We start from the raw sequence: 20,073 nt of genomic DNA, 5'->3' as shown, positions 1-20,073 counted from the left end.
TTGCAATTCTGCATCCCTAAACTCCTAAAAGATAAAGGATGGGAAAATGAGTAGTTAAGGGTTTCAGCCAGTTCCTCACTGATACATAATCCCTCATCAATCATAACTATTTACCTGCGTGCCCTTATAATGGAAATATGTTACTGGAGGTATACAGCTAACCCATAGAAATCTTCTGGAAAGTGAAGTAAAGATTTAAGGAGGAACACAGTCCCAAGGCACATTTGGTGCCTGTCAAAGTCACCATGTAATGGTGGTGTGCTTACTGACTAAAACTAGAGGGGACAGATAATATCTGGTGGTATGATGTAGACTAATTATTGCAGGTATATTTCAACAATGACTTAAAAAATGTTAATCTTTATTTTGTAATGGCATGGCTGTATACCTTTTAGAAATTTGTTTTACTGATGACATTTTACTTAATGAGATTGGAAACAGCCATAAAATAGGAAATGGAACTGCCTACTTTGAAACATTTCAATATCTAATCTGAAGGGCAGTTTTCAGGTCTCCACTCTGCCCTACACCCTGTCCTATCCTGCTTGTCCTAACATCCTTTCTGACCTCTCTTCTCCCCTGTTAAGGGGGAGAACTATCCTTCAAAATCTTTTCTGTCTTCCTCCCAAAATGAAGCTATATTTTCACCACAGACTTTTCTACAGGTTGAAAATCCCTGCTGCAAAGGCTGGGTTTTATCTACTGCATCTGAATTACTGAATGTACTGTTTCTATATGCACTCTCTGGTGCCTGGAGTATATTCCATTCAGTTTTGTATGAAGGTCCAAGCTGGCTGTACCTTGCAAAGACTTTGTGAGAAGAATGCTGGAGAACTACCAGTAATTGACAATTTATCCTTGATCTATCATACTCAGCCCAGTGGCTTTCAGCCAGAAGACGCAGTGACCTAAATGATACTTTCAGTCAAACAGCTTAGCACAGGATGAATGCAGCTCCCAGCAAACTTGGAAGATTTTGTGAGTAATAAGGCATATTCAGTGCAATATTAGGTAAGTACTAATGACAACTGAAGTTTAAACATACCTTTAAGGTAGACCCTCTCCTGAATCACAGTATAACCACTTTCTCCTTACAGAAAATGTTTTCAATGGGAGAAGTGCAAAGGGTTGAAATTAAGTTATTCTCAGACAGAAAGCTCTCCCCAAAATTATTCTAACAGATTATTGAGAGCCAGCTTAAAAGAGCAAGAAATTAGCTGTTTAAAGATTGCATTTTCTAATGCCACTGTGTGGTGTTGGAGCCAGTCCCATAAAATAAGGGGACTGAATACAGATTTTATAGTCAGAGCTCAAGCCTATACTGTGGCCTACTTGTGACCTCAAGCCTATAAAATGTAATTCATAAGAACCAGCAAGCACCTCAATATAGCCAAAACTGTTCTGTGTGAGATGCTGACATGAGACTGTCCCAGTGTCAGGCACTGCATTCAGAGTTTTTCATTGATTGTACACCCAAATTTCCACCAATAGGATGATATGTGCAGATGATATGACCTCATATTTCAGGGCATGTCCATGTTTGGATATTTATTATGTATAGACAAAACGCTAGTGCTCAATCCTTTTTATTACAGAAGACACTGGAAAAGACTACAAGCACTATTTTCCCATAATAAGAATTTAGAAATTTTTTTTTTTTTTTCAGAACTTATTCTGATCTTTGAAAATATGCAGGAAATGACTGCAGAAATGCATTTTGCTTGGGGTTTTGGGGTGGGTGTTTTGAGAAAATATATTATCCAAGTTGGACTATGAAGTTTTAGAAAGAGTATGCACTTAATTTTTTTCTTAAGAAATATTATCTTCTTTATGTCTAATAATTCTAAACTTCCAATTCCTTAACTACTTTAAATCACCAGAGTAACACTTACTGAATTGAAACGTCTTAATTTTTTTATGATTATGAAGCATAAGATGAAAGAAATCACCACCAGCCATACAATTTCACATTTTTATGGCACTTAGAAAAGTTTCCCACGTTTGTTTGTCTACATTCACGAAATATCACAGTAATATTTTTCCTACACAGCAATCATTTATAACCAAAGTCAAAATGTTGCTTATAAACAAAGTCAAATTCATTAAAAAAAAGTTGTGATAGGAGCTGAATACTTGCAAAGGAATATAAAAAATAGGTTACACTGTATTGTTTTATGGAATGGTCTTAGCTGATATCACAGGCACTATGTGCAAAGCAGTATGTACAAAAGAAAATAACAGAGCCAACTGTGAACAACCTAATAAGATCACAGAGGATTTGAGCATCACGGAAAACAAAAGATCAGGCTGATTTCAGAAAATCATTCAAAAAATGATCCAGAGTATCCTTATGAGGTAAATCTGAAAGATGTGTATATAAAATGGATTGATAAGACAGGTGATTTGGACAACACCAAAGAAAGTAAATTTAAACTCCTCAAATAAAGAGGATCCTACTGATTTTCACATCCTCACTATCTCCAGCGGCAAACAAGACAGGAAGAACACCTCAGGTCTCATTGCTGCTGCAGATAGATACTTCATCAAATAGTTCCTTTCTTTGGTTGAACCCAACCAGCATGTAGTGAAATAACAGAGTTTTATAGGAAGTGAAGTTTTCAAATAGAAAAACTGGGATTAATGCCAAAAGGAAATCAGAAGAGCGAGAAGTCATGGAAACATTTCAAAAGAATGTGCCAGATCTGCCTTCAAAACTTGAAATTAAACGGTGCAAAGTACTAGAAAATATAATGCATGAGATGATCTTGCCTGAGCAGGAAAGTGAACTATGATCTTAAAACATGTCTTCTGTCTTTGACATTATGATGTAGAACAAATTACTTTTATTTCTGAGAGACCTTACAAGGCAGAATACTATTTATTCCCTTCATGGCCTTAAAATACTGAAGCAAAGAGAAATATTTAGACCTTGACTAAGAAAAATCACTTCCAGAAATAATTATATATTTTGAACCTGAGGAATGGTCATAACCATGTAGCTGTTGAACAGTGGCCTACCAGAGACAACAGGAAATCAATCACAGTCCCAAGCTTTCATTCCCTATTTCCCTACACTGAGTTTGTACTACAAAGCCCTTCTTTTCTCATGCTGGTGACACTCACCTTAAAATAATGTTAGTTTTTCAGCTCAATCAGGGCAATTTAGTCACTATCTTTATTTAATAGAGATAAATTCAGTTTCCCAATTAAAAAAAAAAAAAAAAAACAAAACCAACCAGAAAAGTGGTTTGGCAAAATCTTGTGAAAGAGTCAGTCTGCACGTACAAGAAGAATCTCTTCTATTTTCTTTTTCCCAAGCTGCAATAACTTTAATTGGATGGTTTTTGCTGCTACTATAACTGATGGAAAAATGTCAACTAGGAGCATTTTCACTGCCTTCTACATTAACCATGGCTGCTTTGTAAAGTAGAAGAAAACTACTGATACAAAAAAAACTTTTCCCAGATCGTGCCAAGTCATTCCACTACATTCCCAACTCTCAGTACCTCCTGCCCGGCCCCATGAGAGTTGTATAGCCCAAGCAGATCAGTTTTAGGAACTACAGGGACTGTTTCCTTAACAGCCTGGTGGTTAGAGAACTCACTTGGTATGTGAACAGATTAGGACTCACTCTCTAGTGCTGCTATCCGGAGTGACGCAAAGAGCAATAGGAACACTGGTTAGGAGGAGATCTGAGGTTGGTAGATTTGAAGCTGATTAGATACCAGATGTGGAGAGCATTTGGACAGTGAGATGACAAAATGCTGAGACTTCCTAAGGAGTCCAAGAAGAATTTAAATGCCATGCAATCACCCACAGTGACTGAAGTTTTGGAGCATGACATCAGAAAAATGAGACAAAAAACCTCATCAGTGAAGAACAGTACAAAGTAAGGCAATGTCAACAGCACTGGGATGAAGAACTGGAGTTGCAGTAGGACTGGGGCAAAGGCTGCTCAGAGGGAAAAGGGCAGGAGAAACAGGCAGAGGAGTCTGTGCCAGTTAGATCAAAGTGCCTGAATGAAAGCCAAGATCCCCACAACTAATCACACTTTGCTTACAGCAAATATCTGCAAAACACTGGCAAAGTTCCCACCCTCTTTCTCATGCAGAGTAACATGGAGGATGACAACCTACTGCAGGCAGCTACTCTGATAAATCCAGTGGCAGTGTTTGGGTGGTGGATATTTAACTCCATTAAGCATCCTTGCAGTTTTTGGTAAGATGCCACATAGCAGAGTTTCTGGAGATGAAAGAGGAATTCAGTTTATTGCTTCTACCATTTGTTTCAAAGAGGCAGCAGCCCACATGGCACTATGTGCATTCAAAGAGCACCTAATGAGGAGCTCTAAAGTTAGGCTATGCTAGAATTCAGGATTCTGGCCTGGGGGTTCAGGATCAAGACTTGAGAAGTCTTGAGTCCTCTAGACCAAAAATAAAAGGCAGCTGGACTCTGAACATACAAAAGGTGACTGAAAATCAGACCATGACCCTTCACAGTGGGCACGTCAAAATAGCACACTTTTAAGAGTAACTTTTCAGTGGAATAGCTCTTAGCTGGAAAACAAAAACAAGAGATAATAGTATCCGCTCATCTTAAAATTGTGTTTGTGAGAATGAATAAATTACCATTTGAAAGGCATTAAACATTTTTTTTATTGATGAGCATATAAAAGAATCTGGCAAGGAAGTTAATTATTCTGTCTTCAGATAACAGGTTAAGAGCTGGGACCACACTGAGTAAGAGCTGTATCTATACAGACAGGTCCGTAAGCAACTGAACTTGAGCTCCAGCCATCAAGTCCTTTCTCACCTGGCAGGTTAAGCCCATCGAGACAGCAGATGAGGAGCTAGAACTAACAATCACTTCCAGTCCACCCTGTTTCCACAGTAAACTTCTGGCAAGCTTTTTTGATGGCCTTTTTACAAGTCTAGTATTAGCAAATATAGACAAACTCTTGTAACATAACAAGCTTTTAGGAAACCTATCCCATTCTGGTGCTGCAACAGAATATGAGTTGAACTGAATATGAATTGTGCTGTTGCTGTATTTCTACACTCTCTCAGCTGGGTTCAGGGGACTCTAGCATTTACAAACAGCTTGATTCTTTCATAAAAAATCTGAATGAAAACACCTACATCATTTACTAACCCTCCTGAAACAGAATATAGTCCCATTAAAAGCACTATGTGAGGTGTTAGGACCCTATTCTCAAAAACTGGCAGAAAACTCAAGCACTGAATGCAGTGTTTTTTATGATTTTAAGTTTTTAATCAAAGACTTTTAAAGCTCTTTTTTTTTGAGATTTGCTGCTCACTGAACTCACTGCTAGTATGGAGTAACTGCTCCATAAGTTCACTATTAACAATCTTATGCATTGCTAGAGCATGTGATCATGTAATTATATGAAGTCAAAATACTGTTTTCGGAGGCATTGTTAATTCTGAAAGTTCCTGACTTACAAATTCTTGACACTGCAAACTTCTGATTCCATAGATGCAGTCCAGAACTAGGTAGCGAAATTTAAGCATTGTCTATGGATATCTAAATAGAAAGGTGAACCAACGTGTTTACATATTCCTTGTAAGATACTGATGAAGTTCATGCTTAAAGAAAATGGGAGTAGTAAGTCCTGTCCCTTTCATCACTAGACTGTATGTCGTCTGGTCTCTGTTACTTCCACTTTACACTGCTGCAGGAAATCTGATTGGAGATATTGTCCTCACAACTCACAAGAACAGCTGTTTGAAAAATGAGTTTGGATATCAATAGTAGCTGCAAGCATGCTGTCTTCATGCTCATTCTGGTTTTCTTTCATGTTCACAGTAACAAGTTTGTTTTGCTTATGGAGTATTCCTTTGTTACAAAGAAAAAAAAAAGTCACAACCTGTTGAAAGACCTGCCTTGTTCCCAGCAACACTATTGCTCTCTTCCCGTAAGCATCCTCAGCCAAAAGCAAGTCTTCTGTCTTCTGCAATAGTGCTGACTCTCCATATATGTTCAACTCCCAGTTTAAATGTGTATCATCTCTTTTTCCCCAGCCTTTTACCCGGGGGAACAGCATTAATATTCAGCCGCCAACAAGCACACAGTTTTACTAAGCATTTGGAGGTAGAGTCTGCCCTGTATGCAAAACAAATCTGTCATATAGGCAACCACTATTATGAGCTAAATGGAAATCAGGTATTTAATCTAGTGGTCCAGGGTTTAGAATCCTAAATATCAAATAATCAGCTAAAGTATCTTATGCATACCCACAACTTTCCATTTTGCAAAGCTCACTTATAATTACCCCCAAAGCTGTCTGTTGGAAATAATAATAAACCCAAACTTCCAATATAACTTTCAAATTGAATTTTCAGTCTTTGACACTGTTTTTACCTGATTTGTGAAAACAATGCTTTCTTGATACTTAACAAAAGGACTGTCACAAAGAAAAGAATCATACCCATACACAATGTATGACTGGCCTTGTGCTTTTGGAAAAAAGGAGCAATACTCTTCCTTGCAGATGCTGGTGGCTACAGCATGTATGTTGCTCCTCATCAATGAGAAGGAGGATTGGCACTTAGAGAACCTATATCTAGTGACAAATAAGAACATAAACAATTGCAGCGGAATACTCTTTATCTTCTGAGAAAGGTCTATCTGCATTAGGTTCCTAGGAGTACCAAAGAACCCAGAGCTGCAAAACCTGAGCAAAAGGCAGACATTCTTTGAGACGTGAAACCAAAACCCATGGCCTGAGTTTAGCACCTCGTGTTGGCTCTCCCTAGCTGGGACTGGAGCATCAATAGTCCCAGCTGAGTGCCCCAACCTCCACAGGAGGTTTTTGCTTCTTTGCTATCAAAACCATTTGTTTTAAAAATAAGCACTGACTCACACTGCACCAATTGGTTGGTATAGCACTGTTGGGATGGATATGCTGAAAATTCACATTAGGCTACAAATAATCACTGTCCTTTAATATTAAAAATTCCATGGCCAAAAGGCTCTTTTCCTGAAAACAACTACCTAGGAGGTTTTCCTAACCTATACGAGTCAGCTGACATATGATTATTTTCATACTCCTATTCAACATATATATGCAGACAAAGTGTAAAGCAGAACTTGTCTTCAGTAGAAAACTATATATATTTACTTACTGTGCTTTCAAAAGCAATTCCTAAAAAAAAAAGCAGTGGTGAAGAGCCTAGAAATGCTATACTTTGCAATCAACTCTCTTTGGTACATACCATATTAAATATTCTGATCACTGTGGAATGTAAGCAAATACAATGTAAATTTAGTCGATTTCATTTGGGAGTCAAAAGGATTTGGTTAACATCAAATTCAGTGTGGTCACTAATCCCTCTTTACCTGTCCCTTTCTAACCAAGTAACATAAATATTTGAAATCCCAAAATGATGAAGTTCAGCATCTTAAGCCCTGTTAAATCTTATAAGCCAAAGTAAATTCCATTTCTCTGATTAAACAGAAAGTATTTACAAAAATCATAAATAGTGTGTGAGTTTTTCATACCACCTGACTGAGCACTTTTTACTTTGACATCATTCAGAATGATATTTCCACTGTGCATTTTTGTCCAAAATAAAAGAAAAGGCAATCCCACTTGAGGGTAAGGGAATGTAACATTTCAGGCATGAAATCTTGCAAGGTGCAAATAAAGCTGTGCTTTCCCCAGGGTCTCTCTGTACCACCTTTCCACCATGCTTTCCTCTCATTTCCTTCCTGATGACAATTGTTTCTGAAGTGAGGTTCTCCCTTCAAGTTGTTCAGTACAGTTGGTTTTAATCCTTTCCATTGATTCTAATATCTTTACATAGAAAAAAAGTCTAAGTAAAAAGAAACAATATAAAACCAACCTAAGTAGCATAATTACTGGGAAAATATCACTACACAGTGCATCAGTTTTGCTTGTATAAGAATTTTAGTCCTCATTCCCTTAGTGTTTCTCCACAGAAATTGAAATGCTTTATTATGAGAGCCCAACTAATTGATTTCTTCAAAAGACATGTGGTAAAAGGCCTTGTAAAAGTCACTGCTTACAGATAGCAACAACTGATTAGGACAGAGTCCTCGAGTGTTGCGAGAGGTTTATCTCACATTTGCCATTTCCGTGACTTCTCATTCCCTCTTCTGGAGGATTTCCTGCCCAGTTTTACTTCTCTGGAATCAAAAGGACTGAAGATAGCAGGCACAAAATGATGCCCTCTGTGCTGGCCACCATCAGACTCAGCATGTTTGAATAAACAGAGCTGGAGCATAGAGGTAAGTTAAACCAATGTACTTCACCTCAACTCAGTAATGAAGCAGACAATGGCAGGAAAACAGAGCCTCAGAGCCCACCTCAAGTCTGGTAGGTCATCCATCATATTTTCTGATGCAATTAACCCTGCAGCTCTCCTCAAAATAACCATCTCTGATTAATGTACAAGAAGAAACATCACTATTTAAAAACAAAGACTGCTAAAGTATTTATTCATTTTCTAAACAAGAACACAACTACTAGCTTGAAAAATCACAAAAAAGGAAAACAACTTCAAATGCAATAAAAGGAAGTGCAGCACTATTAGAGTACAGATCTCACTGCTGCTTTCTGATGTAGTTCTCAAGACCATGGAATCATACCTTTGCACAAGGAAACACAACAAAATCAAAATTGAGATCTTTGTCTCATGACTGTCACTATCCTTTTGTGTGCAACAGCAGGCTGAACAAGCTATTTCAAGATTTAGATCAAAACTCCATATTACTGCTATACAAGTTTCTTCCAAAATAGCAATATGAAAGTGAAGTAAGTTCAAAGATAAGGCTGTTATTTTGTTTTGTGAGTAATAAAAAAATATAAATGATAAAAACATCATAGAAAAGGAATATACACCCTTGTAAAACAAAGGTACACTGCCACAGTATAGCATAGTATTACTGCTATTTTTAACACAGCAACTCAAGCTTGCATAGCAAATGACTACTTTACAGATACTAGTCTTTCATTTTAATAAGCATTAAAGATCACAGGAGACAGCCAAGAGGTATGTAGTATCCTTTCCACCAATGTGCCTGTGCCATGTAAATTGCATTCACTATGAGCAGAAAGAAATTTAAATCATTGTATATGCAGTCCCAGAAGCCACTGCCCAAATTAATCCTGACCTAGCAAAAGAGCCAAACGCATGCTGAACTTTGGGTAAATATTCCCAGCTATCTGTCTAAGTACAGTGCCACACACTTTTCAGGACAGATGATGTAGAGCCTGTCTCCAATGGCATTAATGAAAAAAAACATCTTCATGTGTCAGAAGCAACCCATATTTCATCAGCCTTGTGCAAAATGACAAGATAAACTGATTACTTCTAACTTTGTGCTGCAGGAGCTACAGTTTGCGTTTACAGGAAGCCAGCCACTTTGCAATAAAGACAGAAAAGTTACCTTTTATTTATGGCAAAGACAGAGCCTACACACCAGGAGTTACTGCAGTTAGCTGACTGAGCTCATGGGTTTGCTTGTGCCACTGTAGCTTGCGTGTTTTGTCCACCCTGCCTTAAGGTATTAACAGCCTTGCTATTCAGAAGTTTTGGGATTTTGTTTGTTTGTTTGTTTGTTTAGGGTTTTTTAGCCACCTAGATTTGTAATGCAAAACAAAGGTGAATTAGGAAAAGAAAGAAAAGGATAATGTTACCTGAAGGCCCTCTATGGCTAATCTAAGCATGCTTGGTGTGAGCTTGGAAGCCTGCTTGAAGGTGAAGTTGCTCCAGTCTATAATCAAAACAAATCCATTCACTTGAAGCTCAGGGTCTTCTATCATGGCTTCTAAAGAAAGAAGTATGGCGCGCAAAATATCCACCAGTGTGTACCTGTGAAAGTTAAAGGGAGATTCAGTTAGGAAAGGAGCAACAATCTCAGACATGGAGAAGTTGTGAGCATTCTTCTTTGTACTGCTTGTCAAAAATTTAAACCAAAGGATTGCAAATATATCCTCAGAGGTCATGGGTATGCAAAGCTGGGAAAGTCTCAAAATTCAGTTAGTTGAACTCATCCTCTGGAGGAGATTATGTACATCTAGACTATAAACCAGGCAGAACAAACTACAAGAATACAACAAACCAAAACCAAATTTGAACTTCCACGTAGTCCCCTAATCTGCTTTAATATCTATGCATTTTCTTATGTGTCTGTACAAAGATGTCTATCCAAATTGTATTTTCCTAAAATCATAATGATACCAAAACCTGAGTCTAATATTAGAAGTCTAGATGCAAAAGTTTCCTCCTGTATTTTTCCAAGAGATTGAAATAACAGCTTCTGCAAAAGTATCAGGTAAAAATAGGATTTCTACACGATCCCCTTGTCCCTCTTTCTGCATAATGTTTTCTCTTAAATCTGCAAAGGGTATTACAGAAGGCTGATTTTTCATGGATCTTGAAAGCAGAAAGTAACAGACACAAGGACTTTGAGCTATTTCTGGTTAAGAGTAATAGCAACCTTTTAGGAGCTACTTAACTGTCTTTGTATATCTTCTTCTGAGTACTTTGTATACTCAAATTATGTTATTCCAGGATTAAGTTTGGAATGTGGTATTCATCGCTCTAAGAATTTTCTACTTTAGATTTGGGGTTAGAAAGATGCCACCTTCATTATGTAATTATGTGTTTTACATATATGCACATAATCTTTTCTTAGATCAATGATCTTGTAAAAGGAGACATAATTCCATATTGCTAATCACTGCTGAGTATAGTCTTTCTTTTTCTGAAGCTAAAGCAACTAATACAGCAGCTGAATAGCTTAAATATTTACAGCAATGTCATCTTCAGACTGCCATATAATAGCTATTAATCAACTTGCAGTTTAGCTTATTGGGTTATTTAAAAAAGAAATTTTTAAAAAAATTGGTTTTTTTAAAAAAGATATGAAAGTAGTAGTTTATGTTTTGAGTTTTTCCAGCTATGTTTTCTATCTAAAAACCTTTTTTTAAAAGTAAGATAAATAGTTACTGAAACAGATCTAAATTTGTCAGTCTGCACCACAGTATCAGACATGGAGTTAGAAGGATAACACAGAAAAATATCAGACAAAGAAATATTTCAGGAACAAAAGAAAGAGTTAAATTGTCAATGTTTGTGCAGATATTTTAAAACAAGGCCCTTTAAAAGTCTCCCATGATGGCATCAAACACAGAAGCTCTCAAAATTATGAGTCCCCAGAGAAATCTTCACCATACTACATGTGTAGCAAAGAGCATATGTGCCTATTTAGAAATTACATTAAAATATATTGACTTCTTCTTGCTTTAATATGAGTACACTATTCAGTTGTGTACATAACTATATTTTGAAAGTACCTGTGAAGGGAAATAACCCAAATGAAATTCATCCCCTTTAGCTGACTCCTCATAACATTGCTTCCTTTTTTTTTTCTTTAGCCAACTAAAATTAAGTGAAGTTCCCAACCATGCATTCCTAGGAACCAGACTAAAAAAGGTGGCTCTTAATGTCAGCCTAACACAAATGAACAAGAGAAAGTGTGTTTTCCCCACAAAACATTAGGAGAAGCATTGTTTTACATGATTCTTCTCTTCAGCTTGGAGACCCTTATTTTGTTTTGAATTTGGTTTAGTTGACTAGGATAAAAGTCTTCATATTCACTCCTCTCTTTTTCAATTTTCTGAGATTTTACTTTTTAACCTAAGGCTTTACTTTTCTGAGATCTAAGGTTTACAGGAAGTTTGATGTGCTCCATCTCTTTTGTTTAGGTTTTTTCAACTGGGACAGGAAACAGCACAAGAAAAATTCTTCTCTGTAATTTCCATATGGAAATTCTCAAAATGCTAAAATTCTCTATTCCTTTTGGCAGGAAAAAAAAAAAAGAAAAGAAAGAACATTTCTGTAAATACAATTTTGACCACAGGGGAAAAAAGGGCATGCCTTAAAGTCTATTTTTAAGGAACAAGTTTGCGTGTGTGTAATAGCATGGATGTGCAATAAGTGCTGGGCACCATGAAGACTATAGACTGGTCCTAAAAAGGTCTTAAGTTTGCCTAGCGTAGCTGCAGACCAGTCTACCTATCCATACTAGAGCATGGACAGTGCAGGGCATCTAATAAACAAGGTCACTAAAAATCCCCTGCACAACGTGCATTTTGTACAACTGCCAACACCGGAATTAAAACATACGCTTAGCCTGAGAAGAAGGCTTATAGTTGTGCTCAGAGTTGCAGCTAGGTTCAGAACATGGCCTAAGGCCTTCAAAACCCTGGCTACCTCCAGAAGGCAGTGGAAGTATCAGAATTTTTTTTATTGCTGTATGAAATTAGACAGAGATAAACCCTGTAGAAGGCTTTCCCAGGGGAAACATTGCACTCACAGTAGGTGAGACATTTGGAGAGCAGCTAATGCCTCATTCTGGGGAATATCCTCTACCAGAGCTCATATAGGAAACAGACATTAGAAACACTCAAATCCTAGAATTAGCCTCAATCCCACATGACATTTATGCTGCCCCATTCAGAGGATCTCATTCTTCAGAATAGCTCCACAAAGCAGAAGGCTGCTGCAAGCACCCTGCATCCAGTCCAGTCCAGTCCAGGAAGATGAGTCCCAAGTTCCTGATGCAGATCTCTAGTGTCCTCCTTATGGAGTTCAAGGAAACATCACATGCCTTGAATTAACAGCTCCCTAGTGGCACAAGGCTCCTAGAAATCTGGTGAATTACACATAAAGATCCTTTGCTTATGTGGCCATTCAGGTCTCTGAGACTGGCCATAAAGTGTTGGGGTTTTTTTAATTTTTTTTTCTTTATTACCTAAGTGATAAATATACAGGTGTATACAAGTAAACACAAATACACCCGATTATGTCCTGAATTCTTTCACATCAATGGGAAAACTGTCAGGCATCAGTGAGGCTAGGATTTCAGCCATCACTGAGAGTAGTCAACGATCGCAGGGCTAGGCCTCCACAAATCTATGGCGTATTCATCATCACTGTAACTCCTACTGCATGTTTGCTTAATGTTAGAAATATAGTTCCTAACAACAAAAACGATATTGTATGTTTACTCACTGAAAAAGACAAAAAGTTGTCTTCTCAATGAAAACAAGTTCTGAAGAACACAGTTCTAGCTAAAAGGAAGAATACTTTCTGCCAGAGGAAGGTATCTGAAGTACCCTTTTAGGTCTGAAAAAGGCACATCAGGATTGTACAGGGACAATTCACTAACAACAAAGTTTCTCAGCTCAAATACCCTTCCGGGCAATTAGCTGAAGATAGAAGCCTCATTCTGCAATGAAACTCATCTCTTGGTTTTGATACCTTACTTAAGTACAGTACAGAAAACCTGACAAGAAAGACAAATCAATTAGTGGATATTTACAGCAGCTTTTACTCTGGACATATGCTGAGGCAAGCCAGAAATGTAAACCTGGTGTGATAGATGAAATCTTAGGTGGTGCAAATGGCAAGGTCAATACTGAACTTACCAGCTGAACAGCCCCAGCAAATGAAACATGATTAAAAAATTATACTGAAGCTTTCTCACAGCAAATAAAAACTCTCACTGAGTTATTTGCATAGACTCATCTTTAATTCACTCCTGCCCCAGTCCAACTTTTCAATGCTACTACTGTTCTTGTCAGCACCAGTGTGCACAGGCTCTGCCATAAAATACACTCCATCCCTGGCTGGACTTCAGGGAAATTAAAATCCTGCGTGAAAAGAAGGCAGGAAAAATTGTTGCTGAAACTTTTATTCCACACTGAAAATACCTTCTACATAGATACAAAAATGCAACCAATCAAACCAATCAAAAGTGAGAAAAACAGGATAAGCTGGTGAGTGTGAAATAAATTTGAACCAAGATGGCTTTGACTACCTTTCTACTTAAAAAAAAAAAAAAGAAAATTTAAAATCAACATGTTAACCTTTAATTTTAAGAAAGCATGGTGTTCATTCTAAGGGGAAGATGGTATTGTTTTATTCTTACCAATCTGTGTTAAATAATAGTGCAGTTTTAGGAGACAGCAAGCGGCTCGTTTTGCCCTGGCCCCAGTTTTACCATGACTGCTCCAGTGCTGTCAGGTACATAAGGTGTGCTGGGCCTGATTTGCTGCAGTGCATGTTCTGTAGTAACCTGGAGTTAGGCTGTGTAGAAATAAATCTTTATTTATTTATAGCTAAATTCAGTTGCGTTCACTGGTTTAAACAGACTATTATGGGACACACTGTAGCTAGCAAGGTATTACTATTTGCTAGGATAATCAAGTACTCATGGTTAATTTAAATGTATTTAATGCCTCTATTTATAGGACCATGCTTAATTCAATGGAAAGCTTAGACAACTTTTTTAGCCTAGTTGTTAATGTGAATAACAAATGCTGGAAATATGTTAACACATATATAATGCACTCTTAACGTTCCTTTTCTATATGAGTCCAAATTTGAGTTCAAATGAAGTGGGGACTGGTGTGCAGACACACTGCTACCTCTTGAAAGTATTCATTCAGGTTAACTTTAAAGCAATGAGCCAGAGAAGTTTTGACAACTTAGTAGCCACACTGACAGCAAGTCTTTCAAATGCTTTGGGATGGCTACCATTTCTACCATGACAGCAACAGAGCTTTCTAGGGTAACACCTCACTCAGGTCTTGATTTGTCAATAACAGAACAGCCCAAACAATGAACTGAGCATCCCATTTTCTTGTAACTAAACAGTGGCAGTAAACTTCCCTTTATAGAAAAGTTCTTTGAGAATTTTTTTATGAGACATGAACAGATTCAAAGTATTTCCAAGGATTTCTGGGAAAAACAGTCTGGCAGACACTACTATCAACTCTTGGTTGTAATCCACTATGATGTTTCACCTTTACCTCTTGGTTATGTGGTCTATGCATTCTCTTTACCCCCAGAGGCCACTGTGATTTCCACCAGGCCAAATGAAAAAGAAGAGACAGGCAGAAAGCTGTGTACAGATGTCTCATGTCAAATCTAGCTGTGTCAGCTGTCTTCAATATTTTATATTCTTGATGATGGGTGGCATCCACCGTATCAGCTGTTTAACCAGATTCTGGTTCCAGTCAATTCACTTCTGCACTAAGTAACAGATAATCTGATTTGGCATAGTTGTCCTATTATCTTTATTGCTCTTTGTCTTCTTCCCCCAATATCCAGATATTTCAAGTTATTTTGGTAATTAAAACGGAATGGCATGAGTCTGCCTCTCAGGATGCAAACTATTAACTAGAAGAGGTAAACGCCACATCTTTGCTTGAATTTAAACCAGATGAAGGTCTCCTGAAGGTCCCAAACATGCAAGGAATCCACAATCTGTATTTTAAGCTCATCACCATTTGGAAAAGTAAAGGTTTCTGTCAAATGAGCTCTTGTACCGCTGTGGTTTAGAAGAGAAAGTTGGTCCTGTCTCAGCCATCATCCCATTTCTAACCTTCTGCTCTAGCTTAGTACTTTTACAATTTCAGTGAAACCAGAGCCCTCAGGATAGACAAAGGAGCACCTAGAAATGATGCCTTAGATGCCTTAAATGCGTTGGTTTGTCAGTCTGGGTAAATATTTGAATGAAGAAAATATGGGGGATTGAAACTTCTCTTATTGCTGTTCTGCTTAAGTAGTGACAGCATGCCCCATGAGCCCTTTTTCTAAAAACAAAAAGCACCACCAGTGTTAGAAAAATGCATAGAAAAATAGAAACTGCTTCAAACAATTTACTAGATTAGCTTTTAGATTCAGATTTAGGACCATTCATTAATCCTTATGTTAGCCCACTGTCTAACAGTCACAGCTACAGATGAAGATTCAGCTATCTAAACTTTACATCAGCGTTATCAAAAAGATCCATAGTCAAAACACTCCCAATCTAAATACAAGTACTAAAAGATACCGGGGGAAAGCTAGAGAACAATAAGACAGCATCAGTCAGCAGGAGAAATTTTAGAAAACATGATAGTGTTTGCACTAGTTAATTATTATTATTTGAAAGATACTACTTCCAAACAAAAATCTGTTCTATTAACCTAGGTATTTTTGTTATTGTTAAGATGTTATTATTTTAGTATTGCTATTGCTTTACCAATATTGCCTCCATCAGAGCTTAAAAAATACCCTGCCAGCTCGCCTGTGGTTGATACTGAGCTGAGGAGCAGACCAGCCTCCCAGGAGCTGCAGAATTTACATTTTCATTTAATAAAAGGAAAAGAAAAGTTTCTGGCACTTCTGCACATGACAGCGTAGTTTCAAAAGGAAACAAGTAGACTCCATCTTTGCCCTGCTGTAAATCATCTGATGCAACAGCAGAGCTAACAGTAGTGATTGCAGTGGATTTCCACATTTACTGAGGATGGCGTGAGCTGACTGGGTCACTGTGACACAGACAGGAATTAGATATCACTACACTCTTCTACTGCACTTTTCTATTGCACTGTCTATGAAAAACTCTGAGATAATTAATGCTGGGAAGGATTTAAAATAAATAGCATCATTATGGACTGATTTTCTTAGGGAATTTGTGTACAGGTGCCACAAAGCATACAGAAGAACATGCATGACAACAGATCCCTTGCTGCAGAAAGCTGAAGTTAATTGTACCATCAACTGAAAAAAACTTCATCAGCTGGACACATTAAGAAAAGGGAGTTTTCAAATGCAAGTACGCACTTACAAGCCAAATGTAGTTATGAATCAACAATCTGGAAGCTGATAGGGATCCCTCCCTGTGTGCTATGCAGCCTCCTGACAGAAGCATCACCCGTTTTCATTTTCCCCATAGCAGACAGCATGGAGAGTTAGAGCAGTGTCCCACTGGAAGGCTGCTGGGCTACTCAATGCATTATCCTTCACCTTTCCTTTTTTTATTTATTTGTTTTAAATACATGCTTGATTTAGTTGTTCAGATGGTAGGACATCTGGTACAGTTTTCAGGCCCTGCTTTAATTTAATGATTTAACATCTAGTACACAGGCTTGTTTTATTGTAGGAATTTTCTGCCTCCCACGCTTTTCTTTCTAACTGAAACTATGTAAATTGTATCGCTCTAATGCGGTGCTATATAAATCATCTATAGTACGTCTGCTATTCATTTAAAACACAAATTGGAAGTTTTTATTTCTAATTGTTACATGCTGGCCATAATAAGCTGTACACATGTGATAAATTTGCAGGCTTGCTGTGCTCTGTTCACTTAGTTTATGAAGCATACAAAGGGGTCCTAAAAAGATAGAAAACAAAATTTAATCCTCCCAGTGTTGCTGTAAGAGGAGTACTAGTTTACGTACTGCAAGATCTCGAGACAGTTAAAGCATAAGCTTGAGACATATTGCATAGCAGCTCCAGCATACGTTCCATACACAACACTCCTCAGATTCAGTTGCTGAACATCAGATAATGGAAGCCACTAAATTAATTAGGAAAGAGAGTAATCTAGCTACATTCCCAGATCTGTCCCTGACTTGTCATGTGCCTTGGAGCAAGCCACTCCCCCCAGCTGGGCTTAGGCTCTCTCCCCTTTGTCTGAGTGGTCTATCTGAAAACAAACCCCTCGCTCTGGAGAGGCGTACTAGGGGCAGGCAGAGATAGAGAGCAATAGGGACCCAATTGCCAAGACAGCCATTAGGTAGCCCTGTGTACCCCAGCCACTTCTTTATTATATCATAAATAAGAATTTTACCAGTAGTACTTAATGAAAAAGATCATAATAGATTCAGTTGTGTCAGCTGATCTCATGTAGTTTAAAAATTAGCACATCCAAAATTAAGAAGAAAATAAATCTATTCTTTCCACATTACAATTTTTAAATGCTACTTTGTCTCTGAATTCGAGTTCTTGGTGCTCTTTTTGGCCAGGAACTAATGATCTCAAAAGTGTCACGTATGGCTTTGGGGTTTTTTTCATTAGTAAGAAATAACAATATAGAGTAGGCTACATTACCTTTTATAAGGGAACTTTTTCAGGGTAGATGCATTACTTAAAAGCCATAAACATCCATTTCTTTGCTAATTTTTCACTCAGGGATTTTTAAGAGTTTGCAGGGCTGTTTTTAAAAGTTGACCTAGTCCCTATGTGGGAAATATGGAAGGTCCTCATGCAGGAAATGAAGCCCACTCAAGAGTCCTTAACCTCATAACCACTGCCTCCTCACTCAGCTTCTTTCACTACATCTGCCAGAAAACTGAAGCAGGAAAAGGATGCTGGCCCCAGCTCTGCATATGTTCACCCTCACGTTCTAGTTGTTAGCTTGGCTGTGGGCAGTTTTGATTTGTGCCAGACAGTTTTCTCCCAGTCCCTGGGCATGATTCATGAGCTAGCAGGGGCATGGAAACTCTCCCTGTAGTCACTGTGGAGGTAGCTACCCTGTCTGGAGAGGAAGAAAGCCACGGTGGACCAGTGGCCCTCCAGGCAGAGACCCGTCCCTAGCTATAACACTGACTGCCGCAGAGAGCTGTGGGATCACTCCCTGCAATGGCTATCGACGCATCCTGCAAGATCCTTAAGTTTGCCAATCCCTCAGATTTTGTCCTTTCCATCCACACTGTCTGTACCACTTAATGTTTCAAAATTGCTGAGCTTGAGATATCTGCACCAAGCACTCAGCACTGCCAGTACCCCGCCTGCGCTGACTGCACAAAAGACAGTCTGGGCTTCATGTGAAGGTAACTAGTAAGATTTTAAGTTTTCTCACCAAGAAGTGCTTCAGATCCTAAACCTTCTCTCAGGCTGGGAGTCTAGGAAACAATGCAGTGCTCACAGGACTATGCTTTAGAGCTTGCTCTTAATGGATTCATTTATTTACATACACTGAAAATCAAGCTATTTTTGTAGATGTAATTTCAGACTGCAGGAGAAACTGGGCATGACACCCAATGAGGTATTTAGAATAACCAAATAGTGTCACATAGTATCAAGCCTATTGCTAAAAGAAAGGGTCTTGATGGGAGACAGCTCTTGAATAGGTCTGCTAAGTCGTCTTCAGGCTAAAGCAGTCCCAAAAAGGATCAGAAATTGTTCTAGGGACTGCACTAGCCTCCTTCAATTTGCTACCAAAGCTTTGCGTGCTTGGTTCTTACTGTGCAGAGAATTCACACTTCTAGCAGCATGACTGGGGTAAATAAAGACGTGGTTACTGTAACTTCCACCCTGGCATTTCCAAGTAGTTCAGGAAGAGCTTGCTTTAGCTGAGGGAAAGGATTTGGAGCCTCCACTTCCTGCACAGGCAAACTTTTCATCTCAAAAGCCAGGATGGATACTCCTATTTTGCATATAGCATCTCCCACGTTCTCCTATGGCACCTGAGCAACTCTGTGCACACAGAAGCAGAAAGACCACCACTGAAACCGCGACTAGTCTTCGTCAGGGGGTAAGCACATCACCTACCATGTCAGCCCGCTTTGACTATGGGGAAGCAGAAGGGTGTAAAATTCACATCAGCCAGCTGAGAAAAGCATCTGAGTGGTTCCTAATTTTCTCCCAAAACATACAGGATGGAAAGGCTGGAAAGGACCTAAGTCCCAGAACACATTTCCTTCTCTTCTCCCTCTGCCTTCCAGGCTGCTGCCCAGCCCCCTGTGGGCAGAGCCGGGTGTGTCCCTGCTGCCCACTCACCCTCTCTGCTCTGGCACAGATTTTCCCACGCATTGCCCAGAGAAAGAAGGAGTTAAGGCGGGTGGGTGGCTCTGCATTTACCTGCTCTGGTCCCAGTTGGCAGCAAAAAGGACGAGGATCTTTTCTCCCTGCCGTAGTGGTCCAGGTTGGCGAGCCCGCCGGGGAAGCCATCCTTCAGCGCCTGCTTGATGCCCGGGTCTGTGGCCTTGAAGCTCTTGAACATGTCCAGGTTCTGCTGGCGATACTCAAAGTACTGGGCCAGGAGGCGAAACGCCTCGAAGTGCTGAAACTTCCTGGCCCGTAGGAACCGCAGGATGAAGGCATCTGCGGTGCGGAGGAAGCCGATGTCCGGCCGGGTGATCACCATGTCCCGCACTTCCTGGATGTCCTGGTGCAAGGTGTCGGGGTTCTCGTTCAGCTCCAGCCGGGCTTTCTCCAGCGTCTCCGGGGAGAGACCTGCCTGCAA

The 20,073-nt window shown here is 39.0% G+C and overlaps 1 protein-coding gene across 1 annotated transcript in view; it reads right to left on the bottom strand.

Annotated features, from left to right (window-relative positions):
• The window catches only part of CLVS2 (clavesin 2), a gene marked incomplete at its 5' end in the record, with an annotated part of 47,669 nt that extends 27,599 nt beyond the window's left edge, over nt 1-20,070 (bottom strand). Inside the window, 3 exon segments of the mRNA XM_008940857.1 lie at nt 9,683-9,857; nt 19,689-19,732; nt 19,735-20,070. Of these exon segments, the coding sequence (XP_008939105.1) occupies nt 9,683-9,857; nt 19,689-19,732; nt 19,735-20,070 (555 nt within the window).
• Between the last annotated feature and the right edge of the window lie 3 nt (nt 20,071-20,073).

This window comes from Merops nubicus, unplaced genomic scaffold (genome assembly GCF_000691845.1).
Source record: "Merops nubicus isolate BGI_N331 unplaced genomic scaffold, ASM69184v1 scaffold7585, whole genome shotgun sequence".
Classification (NCBI taxonomy): domain Eukaryota; kingdom Metazoa; phylum Chordata; class Aves; order Coraciiformes; family Meropidae; genus Merops; species Merops nubicus.
The sequence above is the reverse complement of the archived record's forward strand: the minus strand, read 5'-3'. Positions and strand labels throughout refer to the sequence as shown.